The 21,938-nt window shown below is 34.4% G+C and overlaps 3 protein-coding genes across 3 annotated transcripts; all 3 read right to left on the bottom strand.

Annotated features, from left to right (window-relative positions):
- Positions 1–312: 312 nt before the first annotated feature.
- On the bottom strand, positions 313–2,097 carry LOC125822444 (transcription factor bHLH25-like). The gene is made up of 4 exons (XM_049501840.1): positions 2,055–2,097; positions 1,432–1,980; positions 737–1,105; positions 313–421 (listed from the first exon to the last, which is right to left on the bottom strand). Exons 1-4 carry the CDS (start codon positions 2,091–2,093, stop codon positions 338–340), a joined length of 1,041 nt encoding a protein of 346 aa, XP_049357797.1. The 5' UTR covers positions 2,094–2,097; the 3' UTR covers positions 313–337.
- Positions 2,098–3,437: 1,340 nt separating this feature from the next.
- Positions 3,438–9,672, bottom strand: LOC125822523 (COMPASS-like H3K4 histone methylase component WDR5A). The gene is made up of 2 exons (XM_049501926.1): positions 8,899–9,672; positions 3,438–3,869 (listed from the first exon to the last, which is right to left on the bottom strand). Exons 1-2 carry the CDS (start codon positions 9,547–9,549, stop codon positions 3,576–3,578), a joined length of 945 nt encoding a protein of 314 aa, XP_049357883.1. The 5' UTR covers positions 9,550–9,672; the 3' UTR covers positions 3,438–3,575.
- A 754-nt stretch (positions 9,673–10,426) lies between these two features.
- Positions 10,427–18,020, bottom strand: LOC125822376 (kinesin-like protein KIN-8B). Its single transcript, XM_049501770.1, has 16 exons — positions 17,710–18,020; positions 17,536–17,607; positions 17,298–17,414; positions 17,061–17,149; positions 16,235–16,379; positions 16,054–16,149; positions 15,334–15,425; positions 14,891–14,992; positions 14,659–14,805; positions 14,434–14,584; positions 13,221–13,283; positions 12,902–13,138; positions 12,334–12,438; positions 12,139–12,252; positions 11,250–11,834; positions 10,427–11,080 (listed from the first exon to the last, which is right to left on the bottom strand). Exons 1-16 carry the CDS (start codon positions 17,755–17,757, stop codon positions 10,787–10,789), a joined length of 2,457 nt encoding a protein of 818 aa, XP_049357727.1. The 5' UTR covers positions 17,758–18,020; the 3' UTR covers positions 10,427–10,786.
- Between the last annotated feature and the right edge of the window lie 3,918 nt (positions 18,021–21,938).

Raw genomic sequence — 21,938 nt, 5'->3', positions numbered from 1 at the left:
TCACCCTTAGTCAGCGTCTTGTGTTTGAGTTTTGAATATGGGAAAAAATCCTATATTGGGAGGAGCACCACCTCATATGAACCTTGCAGTGTGCAATCCAAATTTAATCGGGGCTCAATGATAAGCTTGGAACACCAGGTGGAAACTAAAAAACACACACTCACATAACTGCCTTTACATAATGTAGGATATATTTTACTTTATCAAGTGCAGTCTTTGTAGAAATTGCCTAGGAGATAAACATCATCTTAAAAACAAACCAAAATTCTGTTGGTTCTCCAAGATTATGTGATTGTTGAGATAGTCTACATATTTTACAACTTCCTCAGAGAAAGTGCTAAGCTTGGGTCATCAACCTCCCAGTGACCATTCGGACATGCTTCGCCAAATCCTTTAGTGTCATGCAGAAACTTTCCTCCATCTGCACCCAATTTAAAATAGATTATGTACAATGCTAGTGTAACTTTTACATTATCAACATACACATATTGAACTTTTCAAAGTTCATAAATATTTACACTATCAATGTATTTTAACATGTCATAGCAGACATATAACATGTCTTATTTTCAAAGTTAGTAATTGCTAACCCCACTTTTTTAGGGATGGTAATTAACCTATATTGTCGAGGTATAAAAGTTAAAGTCAAAATTATAATTTTGGTTAACATATATATTCACAGATGATTTAACAAAATATATATTGGTGCAACGTAACTTTGAAGTATTTTAATTACCTGAGCTACTAGTGTGATATCAATTGATTGCTTCCCAAATGGCATCATACAGCTTTGAAGAATGGTAAGATGAAGCTTCTCTATTTCGTTATGGATATTCAGCACAAAGGCGTTGCGCCGCGCACACGTAATTCTGATCAATACATTATTATCTGAGAATCTTACTTCAATATCTTCTGCCCGTAAATCGCTGCCATTATTATTGTTTTCTTCAGATGAATCTTCCATTTCCAGCTTAGATTTATTCACAAACATAACTGATTTCTGCTTGGACGGTCCACTCCTTTTCTCTTCTTCCAATAGTTGCACTTTTTCTTTAAGCTCTTTCACGTGTTTGATTGCTTGCTCAAGAATTGAAGCTTTGTCCACCTACCAATATTATTCACAAAATGCCAACAATCTCCCTTTAAATTTTACCTTCAACCAAACACAGTATAAATCGTCTTAATCCTAATTATCTAACCTTATTTCCTTCCAACTTGATAGGAGTATTATTTTATCCCACCTACTAAGTGGGATATATTAGTAATCTTAAGGGTAGAAAAATGTGTTGAGCTATCCATGTGTATAACTAAAATCCAATATAAAATAAAGAAGTAAAGTTTTTTATAATTTGACTCTAAAAAAGAAATAAAAGTGGACGGAGGGAGTAGTAATTTGTATGTAAAATTGAAGTTGATGAGAAAAGAGATTACCTTTTTTAGCCCTGGAAGAATTGCTGAAAGTGCCACAAACCTCTGGCTAAGTTTCTCTCTGCGCTTCCTCTCAGCAATAATATGATGTTGTAAATCGACTGAAGGAATTCTTTTTCCCCTTTTTTTATCCTTCACATCGTAACAACCGTTTGATTTCACATATGGAAAAAACATCTGATCTGATGAATCACACAAATACATCTCATCCACAGCTTCTATTTTACATCCTTGATGACTAGGAAATACTGAATCCATATTATTATTATTAAAAGAAAGAAAACGATGTGAAGATGAAGAGATCTTATTCAATTTGGGTTGATGATGATCATCAATTGCAGGTCTCTTTGAACCAACTGGGAAATTTTCCATAGGGGTGATTTTCGATTTACTTTTGCTAATTTCTTGATGAAAATAAGAACGTGAATTAGCACGAGTACTATCTGGAGTAATAGACAGTTCACTAGTCTCTTGATCTTCAGAGATTGTAGATTTTTGAGTGGTGAAATCGTCGTTGGAATTGTTTTCATTCGAGTAGAACACACCTTCTTCCTGCAAATTAAATCATACAACAAATTAAGATATTATTTCGTATAGTATTTGATATGTTTGTACTTTGTACATACCGTTCTTGAAAACCATTGACTTAGCGATGAATTGTCCATCAATAGGTGCAGTTGATGATAATTTGTAACTTGCTATAATGTGTAGTACTGTATTATATATATTTGCATCTTATTGGGCGTAGGAGAAGATCGAATCTTTGATTGGCAACAAGTTATAAGGTTACTTGTCTTCAACCAAACTGAAAAGGTAGTTAACACTTTTATATTGAATATTTTATATGCCACGAGTGAAATGTTCTTCATTTTTTTCAGTTCTGATTTAGCACCACGTAAGCCCCCCCGTCAAGGATTCCTAATTATTGTGCTATAAACTAAAGCAAAATCGATTTTGGAAGATATGACAAATCCTTGAAAACTTAATTGATAGTACTATTTTTCCATTTTTTATCTTGAACAGACAGTGGCTTAATGATTAAAGTTTTAGCCATCCTTATACATGAACGAATTTTTAAATATCGTGGGATAGTAAAATAATGCTGTAGATTCCTTGAAATTATTTACAAATTATTTTGGTCCATACTCCATAGTCCCCCCGGGACACATACTGACTATAATATAGATTAGTTGTACTCATCGAGAAAATTATGCGATCAGTTTTCACCAACTGAGAGTGATATAAGTTGAAACATTGTAGTAAATAAAATATTAAAAAGTAGGGAAATGAATAATAATTTGAGTGAAAAACAAAATAAAAAGAGCATCAGAGAATGGGTACCAAATTAATAGCCAGTACAAGTAGAATTTATTTGAATATTTTGACAATTTCACATGTGAAAAACGAACTCTATATATACTTTGATAATGTAAAATGTGAAAAACGAATTCTAACAAAGTGGAGATCGGCCAACCATTAAAGAGAGCCAGTAGTTAATCAATCCTCTTTTTGAGCCAGTAGACATGTCTATAACTATAAAATCATGTCATTATTGATCTTAAACTAAAAATATATAGAATGTAAAAATTATATAACATGTCCACCTATAATTTCTGGTAAAAAAAAGTAGAGAATGCCCATAAACTGGATGTACCATCAAATTGTTATCACTAAACTGCAAGATTGAGGAAGAAGATGGATCACCAAACAAGTCTATAACAAATGCACATAGACCCTACTTGCAACAATTTACAAACAACAAGCACAAGTACATGATTTTAACTAAAAGATAATGAAGGATTTTAAGTTTTAACAACCAGAAATATTCTCCATATTATTAGAAAATCAGAATCCCAGAGACAGACAGCATCAAACATAATCCTAAAATAGCAATTCTGGCCTCACTCATCATCATGCTATTGCATTTCTACTGATCGACAAAAGCACATCTGATACAAGATGCAGACTGTCAACGTCAAATGGAAGAAGTACTTTCATTTAGTTTTAAGCAATAACTAAGACAAAAGCTGAAAGAACCTCAAAATGACAACTGTCATAATCTACAAGATACAGCCGAAAAGATGCAGCAATTCTGCTACATCACCTAATTGAACTGCACAAATGTTTTGGAATAAATAAAAGAATACTTAGTCTCCCCCCTGAGTCCATACCTTCACAGTCTTGTCATTCCCAAGAGAACCAGAAGCAATCATGTTCTGAGTGGGGTTGCATGATACAGAAATCACAGTATCAGTATGGCCTTCCAATTTTTGAACTATCTTCCTTGATTGGAGTTCCCATAAATATACACAATTATCCTCAGAACCACTAACGATATACTTCCCATTTGTTATGGAAAATGTTGATGAAATGCAGTACTTTGAGTTGACATGGTCCGTGTAAGTTTTCAGAACTTTTCCTGTCGAGAAGTTCCAAAGCCTCTGCAAAACAAGGAAAAGAAAAGCATGCAAAGGTCATTGAGCACGTTAACTAGCAGTCTCTATCATTAAACACGTTAAATAACAGTCTCCTTTTCATCTTTGAAAACAAGTTGTCAAGTAGCAGTTTCTAGACAATGAAAGTTTGCAGAGGGCATTAATCTAGACAAAGACATAAACTGACAGTCTGACACATTCCCAAACCAATTGAACTTATAAAACACTACACCTACTTCATTGTGAAATCTAAGCAATACTGAAATGTACAATCAGCTTAGTAAGAAAACAGCATTACTATTAGGAAACCGCATGGAATACATCTGCCAAAACGTAATGGTTCATTACTACAGGAAACTGGACTTTGAAAAGAAATGGATGATGGACTTTTCTTCTTCTTTTTTTGAGTGGGAGAGAGGAAACTATTTTAAGACTAAAGAGACTGACAATCCTTAAAGCACCGTGACAATTTTTTGCACAACAAATTCACTGTTGGTAGCAGTTAAATTTCTGAAGGTGCACGTGACCAACAGAAAAGAACACAAATTGTATATAAATCAAAAGAGCATGTCCTAAGGGCCAAAGTATATATCTTCTGCAGATTGACAAAAACTTGAGATGGATTCACATATCATAGGTCATAGAGAAATTAGAATCAAACAAAGCTCAACTACATGACTCCAACCCACATTTCCAAGATGACTAAAAAGCAGGGTGAAACTGAAAAGCTCATCTGTTGTTTTCTTTTACTAAAAAATAGATAAGTTTTTAGACTATTACTGTGCACAACAAAAAGAAACTCTATCGAGATATATAGTTCAGGGGATCGACAAGAAAAGGAACCCAACTTAAAGGACAACGCTCTCTGCAAAGAACTACACTGAACATAGAACAAAAATAAGAATGTGCATCAAGTTCATCATTGCCTTACTTTGTGTCTTCTTGACTTGGCTCGTCGGTTAATTTTTTATCCATATCAATATATATATATATACATTCTTCAAAAATATCCCTAAAAGCACAAATGTTAATACGCTAAATGTTGATCAACAAAAGTATCCCTAAAATGTTGCTAAGCCTTTAATGCCCTTTAAAAAATAAAATATTTCATCAAACTATGATACCACATGTGGATAAAACTGTAACATTGAAAGCTTTCCCAAATTAATATTTTAACTTTTATGGGATTCTAATCTGAATCAGGTTTCCTCATTGTTAAGTTCCATAGCCATACAAATTTCACAGGGATCATAACACATAATTTCAACCACCTCTTACTACCTACTTAAAGGGATACCTAGTCTTAATAATTGCAGACTTGCAACACACATGAAGTATCTTCTCATTGATTGTGCTTGGGTAACGAGGGCCAAGGTTTTGTTTGAGTTTTGAGTATAGGTATTTTTGTTTCTTAGTTACATATAATAATGATCGTATGGTGGTTTTAGCACTAATTTATTGGGTTTTGGGTAAGCACGTAATGTTGGATGCTTGATTCATTTCTAATATCTTATATTAATGTATAAGTATTCTATCAACTATTGTTGCATGCACAAAATTTCAGCTTGAGTGTTTTGGAAAACTAGAAGCTGAAAAAAGTGACGAGGGCTCACTCCACCGAATCGAGAAGCAAAGCACACACTTTTTTCAATGAAAGCATAGTTTAATATAATAATAAAAAATATTGTGCAGAGAAATCACCAAGAACTCAGTAGAAACAACATATTAAGCAAATCTTTCAATTTTTAAACTAAAAAGTAAATAATAGAGTACTAGAATAAAAAAGATACAGATTCTCACTACAATCACAAACAACAAAATAAACTAAATATTTGTAAGCTACAGCAAACAAGAAACTATTTTTAGCTTTTCCTGTTTGTTGCAGTTTGCAAATATTTATTTATTATTTTGTTTGTGATTGTAGTAAAATCTGTAGCTTTTTTTTTTCTAATTCTAGTATCTATTATTTACTAATCAAAAAATTGAAAGACTTGTTTCATATCTTGGTTACTAAACTATGCAAATTTAATATTTTTTATTATTGTATTAAACTGCGCTTCAATTGAAAAAAAGTGTGCGCTTCGCTTCTCGCTTCGGTGAAGCAAACCCTAGTCAATTTTTCGAGCTTCTCACTTTCCAAACACTAAGGGGGGAGAGAGAGAACAATCAAATTTACGCTTAAATTGATGCAATATTTATTCGTAGAACCTCTTCTCTCTCATATTCCACATTGATACTAATTGATATGGTTCAACTAAATCAACTGCCTATAAAAGACCTATGTCCAAAGCTGGATTACTTTATATCTTACCTTAGGGAATATAGGTTATAACTTTATAGTCATGCATTACTCTTACTTGAGGATATGCCTGTAAAAAACAAGCGACTAGAATACATACTTTGGATTGTATGAATTGTATATTGTAAAGGGCATAAATGACGAATTTAATAAATTCATAATTACAACACCAGTTTCCCTAAAGTAGAATTGATTGATCTTTAAAGCATGCTTTTAATATGATGTTCAATCATTTTGAACTACTATGTATTATGATACTTCAATAATATTGATTTTTAAAGATTATTGTATTTTTATCATGCCAATTACTTTACAATGAGTTTTCCTTCTTGTATAATTGTTTTAACAAATTTAACTTTAGTTCTTTCATATAAATAATCAACCGAAAATCTAAGTGTGAGGCACATACATAGAAACTCGTGATATAACATATGTCATACAAACAGATCAGATGATACAGACTATCATGCTTTGCAGAAAATGAAAAAGTAAAGAATGGCCATTTAAAGCAGTTTTTCTTTTCGTTTTATAAATGCATTTGCAGCCTTTTCCACTCTAAAGAAACTGCTTGCTGTTTTCTGCTAGGTGAATAAAAGATCATTATTCAATGAGAGAGAAAAGAAGAGGCCTCCTGGATGCAAAAATTCACTATTCTGCTAAGGTTTTGATGTCGGATATTGGTTACACACCAAGCCATTTCCCGAAAAGAAATCATACACTAGATCCCACAAGTTTGATATGAGCAGGGCATCCCTTATTCCTTCTTTTACTAAAATATAAAGGGGAAAAGAAAAAAGAACCAGAAACATAAATAAAGCTCTTGAATATACATGGATCATGGATGCAGATACTGATATTACAAAATTAAGAACTCTTTGATACTCCAGGATATATCTTGGGGCTTAGGTTGCAAATTTTGATGGGGAAGAGCCAAAAGCATGAGGAGGAAACGTTAGAATTGAACAATTAATAAACAGTCCTCCAACTAAACTCCCTTTTGGAGAAAACTAGAATGGAACATTGACAAATCTGTTGGTGGTTCCCAACAAATACACAATGAAGCTTGTATAACCAACCCTTTCGTGAAGATCTAGGCATACCAGCTTCATCCTATCTAGAAACTTGGGGTGTGATAGGCGGAGGTACTGAGAGATGTCTGCATAGCACTTCCATAATCGTACAGAACAAAAAGTTCATCGATTAATCCGGTGAAGTACCCCTTCATGCTATATATTGAAACATTCTTAGATAAACTCAAGAACTTAATACCAACTCCAACAAATCAAAGTAGTATTAAGGACCTTCCAAATGATCCCCAAAGTTGGATTAAAGCATAACTACAAAGAGGAACCAATCCAGTTTACAACAATTTCTAAATCCACAGTATTGCTCAAATTCCAGGGTTGGTCGACATATCAAAATTGTTCGAAACCACGTGAAAAAGCAAAAACCACTGGGGATAGCATTGGGTTTACTGACACATTAGCAAAAATCTAACTTTGATGTTCCATATTTCTAACTAAAAAGATAGAACCCATTGAGAAGTCTATGGTTCCAAAAAAAGATTAGCCAGTTTAGAGTAAGGAAAGAGATCTCAGAAGTAGTAAGCAGTTGACGTCTGTTTCAACACAGAATGCTTATGATGGGAACATGTAACTTACATCTCAACTTTATCCCTTAAGAGGAAATGTGAAGAATTTGTCAGAGAGAGATTGCAAGTAGTTTTGCTGGACATCTGATAAAAAAGTGGGGAATCAGGAGGACGAGACCAATTTAAGCAGCAGCCTTCACAGGTTGATTTGGGCGACTCAGCCTAGCCCAATCTGAGCAGTCTTTTTGGACAGTTTAATTTGCCATAGCCCATTCTGACCAGTAAACATTTTGACACTCGCCGAACCTGTTAATATCTTTTTGGATTGCATTTGCTACCCTAGTCCTAGTTTCTCTTTCCAGTTTCATCGCTTTTAGTATTTCCTTTTGGAAAGAAGAATTAGATGGATAATCTCAGTCCCTTAAATAAGAAATAAGATAACATAAATATCTTAGAAAACTTGGGCATGTCTTATGTCTATGTTGGATCAATTTACATCTGCTAAATGAACATGATTAGATACATTATGCTCAACTCTCAAGACTTGCCCATAACAGTAGTTCCAACTCCACCGAAAAGAACACAAGAAACCATATGCTGCGACTGAAGCACTTGATAGACAAATGCACTATAATCTTTTTATCATCAAACCTGACGTTCTACACAACATGAAACTCCAGAGCTCTTTTGACTTAATCAGTTCAAAACAGTAAAGACACCAACTTTGATGATCAAATCAAGTAACATGAACATTCATATTATGAGGAATCCTACAGAACTATCTTTACAGTGTCTCTGAATTCCTACATGGCCGTAAAACCAATTTCAACTCCACAGAAAATAAGAAAAGAAAACAGCTATCTAAAGTGGACAAAGCACTTGTGTAATGCACCTCAGAAGAACCTCCTTAGAGTAACTTCACCAAAAGCTACATTTTTTCAAACAAAATCTACCAAAACTCAACCTTTACATCTTATTCAACTAAAAGAAAAAACGGAGGAAAAGGGAAGTTCTGCTTTCGCAACTGGCAGCCAAAATCCAGTGTATAGAAGCAATAGGAATATAAATTGCTCACTGGATAGAACACATAAAAGAAAAGCAAAATTAAAAAAATCAAGAAACAGCAATAAAAAACAGAAACTTACCAGAGAATTATCCAAAGTGCCAACGAGTATAAATTTGCCATTGGGCGAGAACTTGACGAAGCTCACAGGTGGGTTTTCATCATCAATAATGGTCTTCATACAATGCCCGGTTGAAGCATCCCAAATTCTGCACAACCCATCATAGCTGCTTGACACAATCAACGAACCATCCCGATTAAAATTCACAGCCGTCACAGGATCGGAATGCGCCGGCAGCACCTTGAGACACTTCCCAGTCTTCACATCCCATAACCTAACCGTCTCATCGAACGACCCAGAAACCAACATATTAGCTTGGGGATTGAAGTTAACACAAAAAACATAATTTGTGTGACCTGTAAGGGTTTTGATATGGGAACCGGTGGAAACGTCCCATAATCGTACAGTTTTGTCATCGGAGGCAGTAACTAGGTGACGGCCGTCGGAGGAGAAGGCAACATCGGAGATACCCTGTTCGTGACCTAGGAATTCGTGAAGAAGGGATCCGTCGGAGACATCCCATGTTCGGGCAGTTTTATCGGCGGAGGAAGTGGCTAGGATTTTGCCATCGTCGGAGAATTTGACGCTGGAGATAGCGCGTTTGTGGCCGGAGAGAGTGAATTTAAGCTCGTAGGGTTTGAAAGATTCTGAAGTCTCGGTAGGGGAAGCCATGGAGGGTGTTAATTACTTTCAGAATGCCAAAAAAATGGAGTAGGGTTTTTCAGAGGTTTAAAGAACTAGAGGAAGAATGCCAAGCTTTAGCGACTGTTTTACATCAGACGAATCTGAAATATCAAGCTTCGATAAATCCCGGCACAAGTCTAGCTGTTTCCTTCCGTATAAATGGTGTGAGAAGCGAGATAAGAGTTATGCTTTTTTTCTTCTTTTTTTTTTTGGTGTTTTCAGATGTGATATTCTTGATTAAATTCGAATTCACGTTCCAAGGTACACATTGCTCACTCCTTTTGTCCTTTGGATCTTTTTTTTTTTTTTCTTTTCGTATTAGACCTTTCAAGAGTGCATACGTATGGTGGGGGAATCAAAATAAACTTAATTTTACAAAATTATTTATCCGGTGTGTTAACTTTAGCAAGCTTTATCATTTACTGACTTGATTTCTTTTGTAAACTTCAAACAGCGCAGTTAACAGCAACATGGAATTATCAAGTACTATCAACCACGCGAGAGTAGTGACTGAATTTTTCAATATTATGTTGATTATCTCGAATGAGTCAACTTCAATCTCCGATACTAGCAAATTACACATTACTCCGACTTATCAATTTTAATTGAATTAAAAAAATTGAAGGAAAAGAAAAAAGAATGGGAGAATTCTACGTACATACTTGAAAAAAGGTATCTAATTCAGATAATTTGAAACATTAATTTGCTTTTGAATTTTGGTACTATGACACATCAGCTCCTCACATCCCGAAGCAAATATTGACTTACCTGAACCTGACACTAAAGATTTTATATGCACACCATCATGGTCTAAAAGAAAAACACTCGTGTTACCATACAGTGAAAAAACATCTTTTTTTCTTTGTTGTGATAATACATAGATATGAGTAGCAGAACTCAAAACCAGCAACGATTTAGCAAGTCATTGTGAGTTCTCCAAGAGCTTACAGAAAATTTGGACTCTATGACTCACGTTTAACTGCTTCATCAACTGCCGGCAACTTCCAAAAGCTCACACTACTGAAGTATGCAGTGCACTCCACTGCAGGCAGCAGCAGCAGCACAACTACATTCTTTAGTCTTTACCTTGTTATAAGACTCGAATTAATTGAATAATCTATGCCAACTACTGGATCCACTAAATGACAATAAAACCTCTAATACTATATTATGTACAATTGGAGGGGCAAATTGAAAAAAGGAATCAAATGAAAGAATAGATTGTTTAAGCAAATCTTGGTGGCTGAGCTTCACGGCTATTGGAACTTAATGAAACTTTCTTGGTTGTATCACGGGAAGGAGGCACCTGCATATCTTGCAGGTTAAATAGCCCAAGTTTTGGACGCACATGATTAGAGTTGAGTGAGGCAAAGTTCTGGGTTAAGGGGCTACTGTGAAACCGACCATGCCTTGATACCCTATGAACCATCGTAATTCCATGGTGAAAGTAATCGGTGTTGCTTATATCTGCATGGCAGCTTGGCCGTATTTGCTGCCTGATAGAGCTTGACTGGACATCCTATAAGTGAGATAAAAGAGTTAAATGTATAAACCAAAAAGGAAACAGGAGAAAAAGAACATTGAAAGGCACAGTAGCTAAAATACAAGGAGGGAGGAAGTGTGTCCTAATAAAAATTGTCGAAGTCTTCAATACAGGGGAATTCAGAATGATTAGTTTGAAGGAATACCATCTGCTGCTGCCTGAAATCCACATGGGAGGGGGTCACTGTCATGCCACTTTCACTGCATGAAGAAAATTGGTTTCTTGTCGGTGCATACGAACTGCAAAATTCAAGAGGATGCCTATTAGGAACTTCATGAAGTGAAGTCCCATCTTTGAAACAACTTTCGCCTTCATTCAGTGTCATATTTTCTGATGGGGAGTAGTCATGCAAATAATAAGAACTGTGGTCTTCATCTCTGCAATGGATAAGTGGTGGTCTCCGATTTCTCAATGAAATTGGCGTAGAACAGAAGTATTGTTCAAGTGGCATGTTAGCACCAAGTTGAAAAGTTGGTGGAGAGGAAGATAAGGTAGTATATGTTCCACTTCCTGTGTTTGGCGACTGTCTTCTATCAGATAATTGAATTTGGGCAGTCATTGTCCAGTCTTCAATAGTTATTCCCTGTTTAAGGGCAAGATCCGTTATCTGCTTTTCATCAAGGCCTAAACTAAGGAGTAAACTCCACAGATTCTTTTGTGTTTCCCTTTGATTGTGAATTATTTGATCTCTCATCGCTATTTCAAGCTGAAGCTCAGTATTAGCAATTCCCTACATATATTTCAGTAAACAAGTGAGGTTCAAATAATATACCAATATTCAGACAAACTTACCATATGCAATTCTACATAAAAAAATAATTGTTTTCATTGGGCTTCAGGCTTCCCAATACTAGGAGGCAGCAGACCAATGAGTGGAAACATGGAAAGGAAAATTGGAGAGAACATAAATCTTGTGATGGAAAGGTAAAACCGGATAATTGATGCATCTTTTTTTCTGAAACTGAACTGGATAATTGATATATCTTCTTTGGTGGGATTAAGCAAAAAGAACAAAAATAGTAGTATGTGTTTACCAGAAGCCTGTATTGACTCAGAACTCTCAAGTAAGTCTTGTTTCCATTATTGCTAATAGCTTCATCAATCATAGCTTGGAGTTCACACCTCCGCTTCTCATTTACTTCAATTTCCTGCGCAATTTACAACTCCAGATGTGTTAAGAGAAAAGCAGAGATTGGATAATATAACCTACATCAGTAGTACTTAGCCACCTTCAGATAATTGTTACTGAGCTCATCATTGTCGCGAATATTATCAAGAACGACTTGACGTCTTGCTCTAAGAGCTCGCACGACTGCCCCATCCTTTTCAACAGCCTGAAAATTGAGGAAATACCCAACAAGAAAACATTCTTGAACTTCGTCATATAATATGGGATCTTCAACAAAAAGTCATACAGAAGGAGAAAGACAAGACAACACTAGTGATCTTTAGGGATTGAATAGCAAAATTATGAAGCGCCATGGATCAGACAAGAAATGAAGGAATGAAATAGAAGCAAATGACTACACGCTCTACTTCCAAAATCAGAGTAGACTGACCTTAGGGAAGAGACCATTCAAACAGTTGTAGTGCATTCATACCATAGGGAGCACTAGACATGTAATAGAAACTTAACAAGAAATTGCGGCTACTGATTTAACAAATACAAATCGTTGTGTGCAAGATAGGTAAATGCTTGGGGTAACACATGTTAAGTGCCAGAGAGAAGCATATAGATGTTTGGCAAATAGATGGTTCTTAGATTTTGATCAAGTTAAGAACACAATGATACTTAACCTGTTGTTTTGCAATTGCATCATCAAGATTTTGGAGTTCATTATGGTTGCTAATGTTCATCTCCTCTATCTCAAACAAGGCCTTCTGTAAATTTATCCTCTCCTGGACATTTTCACTGGTTTCATGGCTCAACGTGTCCAGCCAAGAAAGCTCGTCATCTGACGCTTTTTCAGTAGGCTTGGCAATTAGTTGTGTTTCTTTGTCAGCTAATTCCTTCCTCAACTGGCTAACCTCAATCTACAAGGAAAAGCAGCTCTCCTAAACATGCATGATTTTGTAAGGTCCAGACAAAAACTGCTAAAAATGTCAACTTGCTTACTTGAAGGCTATCGATCATCCGTTGGTAATCTGAAACGTGAGTATTGATTGTTCCAATGTTTTTCTGAAGAGCATAACAAAGCAGATCAGAACTGATGAGCAACACCTACTGGAATTTGTATTAACTTGTGAAGATAACTCAAACAGAATGACAGATCAATATCTCTTCTTCTTTTTGGAAAATTAATGACAGATCAAGGCAATGAAACAAACAAACAGCTCCAGTGAAAGGATGAAATTTGGAAAGGCAACACAAATCACATTGCATAGAAAATTTAAGAGTAAAGCTCAAGTGTAAATTTGTGTAGAGAATATGGTGATTTATCCCAAACAAATTCCAAGTTGAAACCAAGACGAATCAAGTACTACACGTCCTGAATTGCAAATTAGAATACCCAAAGTAGTTTCAGCATTTTGATCGACAATAGGCTCATAATGAAACAATTCAGTCATTATCCTGATTCCTGATTAGTTACTGGGACAAAAGGCAAATAGAAGAGTTTCTCAGTTGGATGTGAACGCTTAAACCATAAGTCACACAGAGGATTGGGCCGTACCAGTAAGCAAATCTAATGATCATACCAAAACATCACAAGAACAAAGTGGATTTAAAAGGAAGTCAACCGCATGAACCTCTACCCTTACCACAACCCTCAGATGACCCTTCACCAGAAGGACAGCTACATGAATCTGGTGATGTAGTTAACTTTTTCAGTACAAAGCAAACCATTAAGGACTAAAATTCAATTTATTCTTTTTAAACTCTTCTTATCTGCTCCATCCTTCTTTGTCAACGATTCTTATTAGTAACTGCAATTAGAATCATTCCTTTGCAATACTGGAACACAAGGCCTTCTTTAATACACTCAAGAGTCAAGCCATCTTAATGCATTCATTTCATTGGATAAACATCAGATGAGTCACCTATTCAATTTTACTTTTCTTGTTACACTACCTTTCACCCATCCATTCTCTATCCAAGGGTAACTGTAGATATTACTTCTTTATTACAACGTGCTAATCACTGCACCTTAAAAAAAAATTAACAAATGAAGAGTGTTTTTCTTTCTACTATGGGAAGATCATCATAATAAAAAAATGGGTCAGACTTTTAACTATGTAATGCATTGAACATCACAATCAGACCTGTTTATCTTCTTCTAATAAGATTCTAGTGTCCTTTGTGAGACTAGTATATTATATTGGACTCTAACCTGAATGTGTGTCTTAATTTCCTTCGCTCTGTCAGCATACTTTAAGGTATTCACAGTATGGTGATACTGGCTGACAGCTGGTGATATGGTGGCAATCATTATTGTTTGAGAATTACCACTCAGACCATCTTTCAGAATTCGTGTCAATTTACTGCAAAAAGAATCAACTAAACTAGTTAGCATTAGGAAAAAGATTCACCGCCAACATAACAACCATTCAAACACCTGTTGCGGTAAGGAACATAAGCTAGCCCCTTCTTCTGTTGTTTCCCCAAAGCATTTATGCAGTTTGCCAAAGCAAGAAGAGATCGATTAATGTTTGCACCATCTCTCAACTTTTGACCTCCACTATTTGTTTCACAAGCTCGTTCACTGTAGCAAAAGTTTCACAGATAACTATCACCTACGTTTTGCTCATGCAGGAAAAGAAGAAGAAAGAAGGAAATATTGGGCAGACCTTCCAGCAAGATCCACAAGTGCCAGCTTTCCTCTTATAACCTGATTAGAGTATTTGTCTCTCTGTTTCCTAGTCACAGAAATCTCCAACACTGCATGAGAACTGCTCAGAAAATATCAGTATTTCCATACCATTAACAAGGTGACGTGACCACGAAATTGAGCTAGTTGTAGGTTTTTCTTCATCTTGAAGCAAAAAACAGAGTTATCAAGAACCACCCCCTTTTCTTTTAGCTGTAATCGTTATCAGTGTTTCATGCCTGATAAACAATGGTAAGATTCACTTTTATGACTGTAGAGGATATAAGAAGTCTGTATCTAAGTCTTCTTTCCCAAGGAATCATAAAAAAGTAGAAGAGAAAATATATTTCAGTTTGCTGTAGAAAGCTAAACAGAATTTGAGGGAACCTAGGATAGAACATTAACAAAGTCATGGTTACTCACCGTGATGAAGTTTCATTGACCTCTGTGCTTTCTGTTTTTCGCCTGCTGTTCCCCAAATTTAAAAGCTCAAGGATTTTATCAGCTGAATTAACCTATTACAAGTAACAGGGTCAAGAACAACAGGAAAGGATCTTGTACCACTAGAGTAGAGCAAAAGTAATCAAAACGTAAATAGTCATTATCTAAAGAAACGGTGAGGCCAAAGAACAAGTGAGAAGACAAAATAGCCAAATCGACAGATGAGGAGAGCATCACAACTGCAGAAAGTATATCTTTTCACGTCAGACCTAAAAATAGCTGGAAAGCTAGAGAAACTTGTGTTAAGAAGTATGAAGCAGATTGTTGTTACATACTTTCATCGCCTAGGTATTAAAAAACTTGATGGACAGCATCTCAAAGGCATCAAGAGAAGAATATCATGAATACGCACTGCCACTTTAAGATGTGAAATCCATTGGGACTTCATAAAGCTATTGATTTTGAGGGAGTTCTTTAATTAAACCAAAAATAAACCTTGACCACAGATGTGAAGTCCAACAACAACAACATGCCCAGTGTAATCCCACAAGTGAGGAACGTGGAGGGTAGGATGTACTCACACCTTACCCCTACCTTTGTAGGGTAGAGAGGTTGTTTCCGGACAGATGCTAAGTCCAACCATCTAAAATGTGGCATTCCCTCAAAAAGATAAAAGTACAAAAAAATAATAAAGGGACGAACCTTGATACATCTAAGGCCAGGAACCACTATTCCTTGCTCTGGATCCTCTCTGAGCTCCAAGTGACCCGATGACTTCTCAAGTAAGTCATAGATTACCTGCTTATAACATATTTAGATGTCAAAAACATAGCCTAGATCACTTCAATCTAGAACTGATTATTCCATGCAAAAGACATCAGACCTCATTATAGACTTCAAGGTAGGAGCAAGTAACTTGAAACACGTCAGAGCTTTTGTCATTCTTGATACGATTGAATATAGTGTTAAGACTCAGAACCATAAGTCCAGGGTCATCTTTAGTTCCAACCATTGTATATGTTTTTCCACTGAAAATACAAACACTTGTTCAATATTAAGATTATCTTATAGAAGCACTCCAAGCCCCTCCAACTAGAATAGGAAAAACAAAAAGACAAAAGTACAAGAAGAAAATAAGAAAAGGAAGACAAGATAATAATTTCACTATGTTTAAATAAACCCCACAAGTGACGCTCTTATTAGCCCAGCTAAAACCCAATAAGTTGTCTTTTCTTAAAATCAGTAGAGAAGTGTATATTAAGGGACAAGCAAACACAGGAATAACTCTTTTAAGTTTTTATATGAGAAGATCACTGATATGGCCTGAATGGAAGCCTAAAAATAACAAAATGTCTATAACTTCCATTCAACTTTGCAACAAAATAAACCTTTATTAACCAATCTCTGCTTTTCATTTAATTTCTTTGATCCACACCAATCTTCCAGTGCCATTAATGTATCAAGTTTCTCATTGTATTCAAAATGATCGTTGTTGTAGCATTTTGCATCTCAACTTTAGCCACTCACCATGTTGTTGAAGGAAGATCATACTAGTGGTACTTGATGCTAATACATGGTTAGTTTAGCAGTTTTTAAAAATTCCATATCATGACAGGGTATTAGGCCAATATTCCAACCCCAGGAGATTAATCATAAAGGTTCAAAAACCACAGAGAGGTCAGATGTTCTTAATCCAATGTTGTATATACCTGCCTGTTGAGCCATAAGCAAAGACAGTTGCATTCAGGCCTTGACTAACCCCAGCAATTGTAGACTGAATACTTCTCTCATAGACGCCCTGAGGTTTACAGCATCAGAGTTTAATAAACGACATCAGATGCAAAGACATATATTGGCATCATGCATACATGAAGGAGATGATAAAAACTCAAGGGAAGCAAAGTCTAGAAAAAAAAATACTAACAAGGATAATATGAAATACTTGCCAAATTTGTAGATTTAGGTCCAAATGCATAATCAAAAGCATATCTTCGTTCTTTGCTACGATTCTGTATGCGATCTAAGTAATCCTTTGACAGGTCAGGATCCAGAATAACAACCTCCTATATTCATCATTGTTGTCATGAATTACCAAAATTTACTGCTCAGGTTAGTCAATCAACTCCACAATGAATAGACAATGTTTTTCATATAGAACAGTAGAAAAATCAACTCCACAATTACCTTATCATTGTTTACTCTAACTATATCGCGGCCACCTTCTCTATCCGTCAATGGCCTACATTTCACTGCTACCTACATCCACCAGAATGATACAGACAAAGCAAAATACACATCAAAAGTTGGATAAACATACAGAACATGTGATGCTAAAGCAGTCCTGAATAGAAACGTTACCGAAAGGGTAGTGGCTTTCCTTGCAGCTGGAGCTCTAATGCTTGGCATATTTGACGAACATTTGCCTCAAAACTTCACTAAAGGTTTGAGTATTTAGCAACCAGAAGAGGAATTTTTTTTTCAATTTTCAGACCTATTTTCTAATTTGAATTCTGACGACGAACTTCTACTTGTAGTTCACAGAAATTACTGGCGCTTCGCCAAGTAAAAATGCTTCGATAATCAAATCAAATACAGTTTCCAGCCAAATCGGTAACCGCAGTTCGTTCAAACAATTAATAGACACAAACAACTAGATTTCATCAAAGGGAAATGAAAATTTCTCGAGAACCGAAACGGAAAATATCTGTATATGCAGATGACTGGGGACAAAGAGCAGAAGGGAAAATTGGAGGGGTTTCCTCGAGATTAAAGAAAATGAATGTTTTTTTAATCTCCCGAAAATCGTTACTTATATCTTTGAAACAGTAAATTTATTTATGAGGGAACTGAAGGTGACCACCACGCCAAATATAATCCGTATCAATGGACACGGAAGTTTAAAATTTTGATAACTCATAGTAAAATATTTAAAAAGATATATATAAAAAAATTTAATTGACTTTCAAAATATTAACTATGAAGTTACGTGTTGTGACAAATATAAATTCAGAAATGTACAACAAACTATTAGTGGATGCAGTAAATGAATTTCCTTTTTTTTATGTTGTAGATTTCATTAAATATGGTTATGGGTTTTACCTTGAGTTTGGATGAGGGAGGAAAACACTGAACCTCCAATTTAGTTAACGATAGTGACCCTTGATCGTTATATTAATGTTGTGTTTGGACTTTGGTTAAGATAGGTGAGTTATTTTTGGAATCTTATGGGAGTGGAAAGACAATAGAAAAGTTTCTACGTTGCTTCTTTTGCATAAATTTACTTTTTGGAATTATGTGGGGACAAAGACATTTTTGAGTTTTGCAAGAAAAGTTTTTCATTGTAAAATAATGAGAAAACTTTTTGTGAAGTTTGAGAATATTTGAATTTAGACCCACCAGCTTCTTTACTCTCAAGTTTTGAATCCACACAGATTTCTTTTAATTATAAAAATGGAAGGCGTGCCAGCAACAACGGCAAGAAAATACAGATTGTTTTCTTCTAATTTGAATAGTACTTAATATTTTACATAACTAAAAAATCATTAAAAATTTACTTTTTCTCTCAAGGCATTTGATAAAGAATATGTTAATAAAAAATACTGTATCTTTTATTATTTTTAAGAGTGAATAGTTTTCTTAAAAAGTGTCTCCTAGCTACCATTTATTATGAATCCGAGAGAGTAACTAATAATCATAGCAATTTGACCACCTTATAGTAGAGTTTAGGTTTAATTGAATGCAATTAAATAATTGGGGGGGCCAACATAATTTGATTTGTTTGTTTGGTCAAATAATTACTTAAACAAAATGAAATTGATTGCATACTCTTTGATTGACAAAGGGAGACAAACAACTAGAGGCAAACTCTCTTAAGACCCGTTTGGTCATAGATTTCCCAAGTAATATTTGGGGGGAAATTTGGCAAACAGTATTTGTCCATAAATTTGTCATTATTTGGCAAATATCCCAAATTCCGAAATACTAATTTTTTCTAGTATTTGGACCAAATCTCATTATTTGGATCTTTCAAAAATTAAAATTTTACATCAAACTTTTTTCTTTTACAAAAGCACCCTCTATAGTAGTTGTTTGCGTTGTATTACATATTTTTTTACGTGAACACCAAAGTAGTGATGAAATATTCAGTGAATATGAAAGTGATGATATGGTTGTTGATGAAAATGATGAACAATCGGCTCATGGTAATAAAGTCATGTGTTTTGTCTACTTCACGATATGAAATGATACTTGTTGCACTCACTCCAAACTACCACATTGCTCCAGTGTCATGGACACTACTTGTTATTTGTTGCAACGAAGATCCAATTGACGTGTAATACAAACTTATGATTAGTTTTGATAGTTTTTAAAACTTATGGGTATAAATCATATTTTTCTAAAAAATGAAATATGTTTCCCAAATATTATGGCCAAACACATGGTGAAATTTCACCCAAATAATATTTGTCAAGAATATGTGGAAATGTATGGTCAAATGCTAGTTTATTACTACTTCATTTGTTCCATATTAATTGTTCATTTTTTCTTTCACGTATTCCTTAAAAAATTATAAATAAACATTAGTTGGTCCAATATAGTAGTAGGTCCAAACAGTCTACCAGAAAACAATGTAGACTGCTTGCTCTCATATCTAATTCATCAAAATGCAATAGTAGTAGTTGGTTATCTTTTACCATAAAGAAGAAGATGCAAGTGTCATGAAGAAGTAGGGTCGGAAGGTACATCTATAATGAGGTTTACTGACTCACTGGTCCCAACACAATGAGAGACAAAAAACACAAGAGGGACAATGAAGAGATAATTTTGGATCCATCTCACTTGTACTTAATCTGCAAACATGATGACTAAGTACATCTTGCTAGCCAAGTGCACAGGCATATTGCATCTTCTCACTGAATCATTAATTTAGAGATGTCAAATGAACTGAATACGCGGGTCAAAATGATTCAAAAGTTACTTGGGCTGAAATGGGTTAAGGATCATATATGGATGAACAACTTTCACATATAACAAACATAAAAATCATATTTGTATGTTATGACTATAGTTTGCATAATTACACTCCATAACAATTTTTATGTTTGCTATGGAGCTTTTGATTTGTATAATTAGCTAGATACATCCAATTTTATACAAATTGTTCAATTTTGTATAAATTCATTTATATATTGTAATTTGTATAATAAGATCTGTATTTGTATAGTTATAAGTGTATATGACGAAAATATATGTATTTGTATTTGTATATACACTTTTCTCTGGCTTTATACTGGTTTTATACAAACACAAACGTATTTTATACATTCTATATCGAAATGTATAAAATGACTAATTGTATACCGAATCAGATGGCAAAAAAATGGAATGTTTGCTGCGAATTACAAATAAAATAAATTATGGCTATAACATTTAATTTGAATTAGTAGTTTGTTATTTCATACAATTTTCCCTATATGGATCATAACTAAACTCATTCAATTCTTTAATACTCATCACCTCCATCTCACATTACTTAATCTATGTTAATTTGACACACACCTTAAGAAAACTTTTATAAAACTCTCTTGATTTTTAAGTAATATGAAACGGAGGAAGTGCAATTTACTTTATTTGTTCTTGTATAACCTTTTAGCACCTAATAAAACTACTGCTTTTCTTTATCATTATAATATTTAACATATCAAACTAAAACAATGTCATTTTAAAAATATTTTGACAAAATTTCTAATTGATCAATTTGAGTTACATATTACTCAATTTTTGAGGGGCTAAGTCGATTAAACTGAACAAATAAATGGAGAGATCAATAACTTGTCCGAATTTAAATAGATTATATTTTCATGGGTTAATTTTGCCATCTCTAGAAATTATTATGTTCAATTTTAGTTAAGAAGATCTAGAGTAATAAAATATAGAGAGCAGAACAACCACAATCTTTAAATCATAAACCTGCCACAATGTACTTTTTATGTTTCAATTTGTCTTCGTGCCAAGAAAATGGCATATCTCTTTATTTTGGAAATAAATTTCCTCTTAAGAAGCTTTCTTATAGTCATGCAAATGTCACTGAAATATTGATATGCCACAAAAATGTTATGATATGTTTTAAGACGATTGTTTTTTAAAAAATATTTTTTTTTTCCCAAATCAAATTATAACAAACAAATTGAAACACACATATGCTGAAGTTAGATCGCCTTGACTAATCAACAAACTGGAACCAAGAAGTGAATTTGATGGCGCATGAGACTGACTGCTCTTATCTTAGATGTTTAAAATGGAGAAAAGGACATAATCTTTTGGTGGATGGTTAGTTGGGGTATAATAATTTCAACGTTGACGACACTGCTATATGTCGCTTTCAGTGTTGGGCCTAGCAAGACTCGTAGGAAAAACTATAGAATACGGCAAACATCAATAGTATATATTTAAAACAAATAGCAATAGTTTATTATTTTTATGTTATATGGATATAACTATACAATAAATAGCAAAGTTAACTATATACAAATAATCAGGAAAGTTATTAAATATTAAATAGGAAAATGATAATTAATTATGTCTAG

The sequence above is a fragment of the Solanum verrucosum genome, unplaced genomic scaffold (assembly GCF_900185275.1).
Source record: "Solanum verrucosum unplaced genomic scaffold, falcon-dt-bn FXZP01000103.1, whole genome shotgun sequence".
Classification (NCBI taxonomy): domain Eukaryota; kingdom Viridiplantae; phylum Streptophyta; class Magnoliopsida; order Solanales; family Solanaceae; genus Solanum; species Solanum verrucosum.
The sequence above is the reverse complement of the archived record's forward strand: the minus strand, read 5'-3'. Positions and strand labels throughout refer to the sequence as shown.

What these genes read in the sequence shown, in the direction of transcription:
- LOC125822523 (XM_049501926.1), bottom strand. Translation starts at nt 9,549, where the DNA reads ATGGCTTCCCCTACCGAGACTTCAGAATCTTTCAAACCCTACGAGCTT. An exon ending in GCACTTTGGATAATTCTCTG is followed by an intron (nt 3,870 to 8,898) that starts GTAAGTTTCTGT and finishes CTTGTTTTGCAG; the next exon opens with AGGCTTTGGAACTTCTCGAC.
- LOC125822444 (XM_049501840.1), bottom strand. Translation starts at nt 2,093, where the DNA reads ATGGACAATTCATCGCTAAGTCAATGGTTTTCAAGAACG. An exon ending in GTCAATGGTTTTCAAGAACG is followed by an intron (nt 1,981 to 2,054) that starts GTATGTACAAAG and finishes TTTAATTTGCAG; the next exon opens with GAAGAAGGTGTGTTCTACTC. An exon ending in ATATCACACTAGTAGCTCAG is followed by an intron (nt 422 to 736) that starts GTAATTAAAATA and finishes AATTGGGTGCAG; the next exon opens with ATGGAGGAAAGTTTCTGCAT.
- LOC125822376 (XM_049501770.1), bottom strand. Translation starts at nt 17,757, where the DNA reads ATGCCAAGCATTAGAGCTCCAGCTGCAAGGAAAGCCACTACCCTTTCG. An exon ending in CTGGCCTTAGATGTATCAAG is followed by an intron (nt 15,426 to 16,053) that starts GTTCGTCCCTTT and finishes TACTTGTAATAG; the next exon opens with GTTAATTCAGCTGATAAAAT. An exon ending in ATTTCAGGCAGCAGCAGATG is followed by an intron (nt 11,081 to 11,249) that starts GTATTCCTTCAA and finishes TCTCACTTATAG; the next exon opens with GATGTCCAGTCAAGCTCTAT.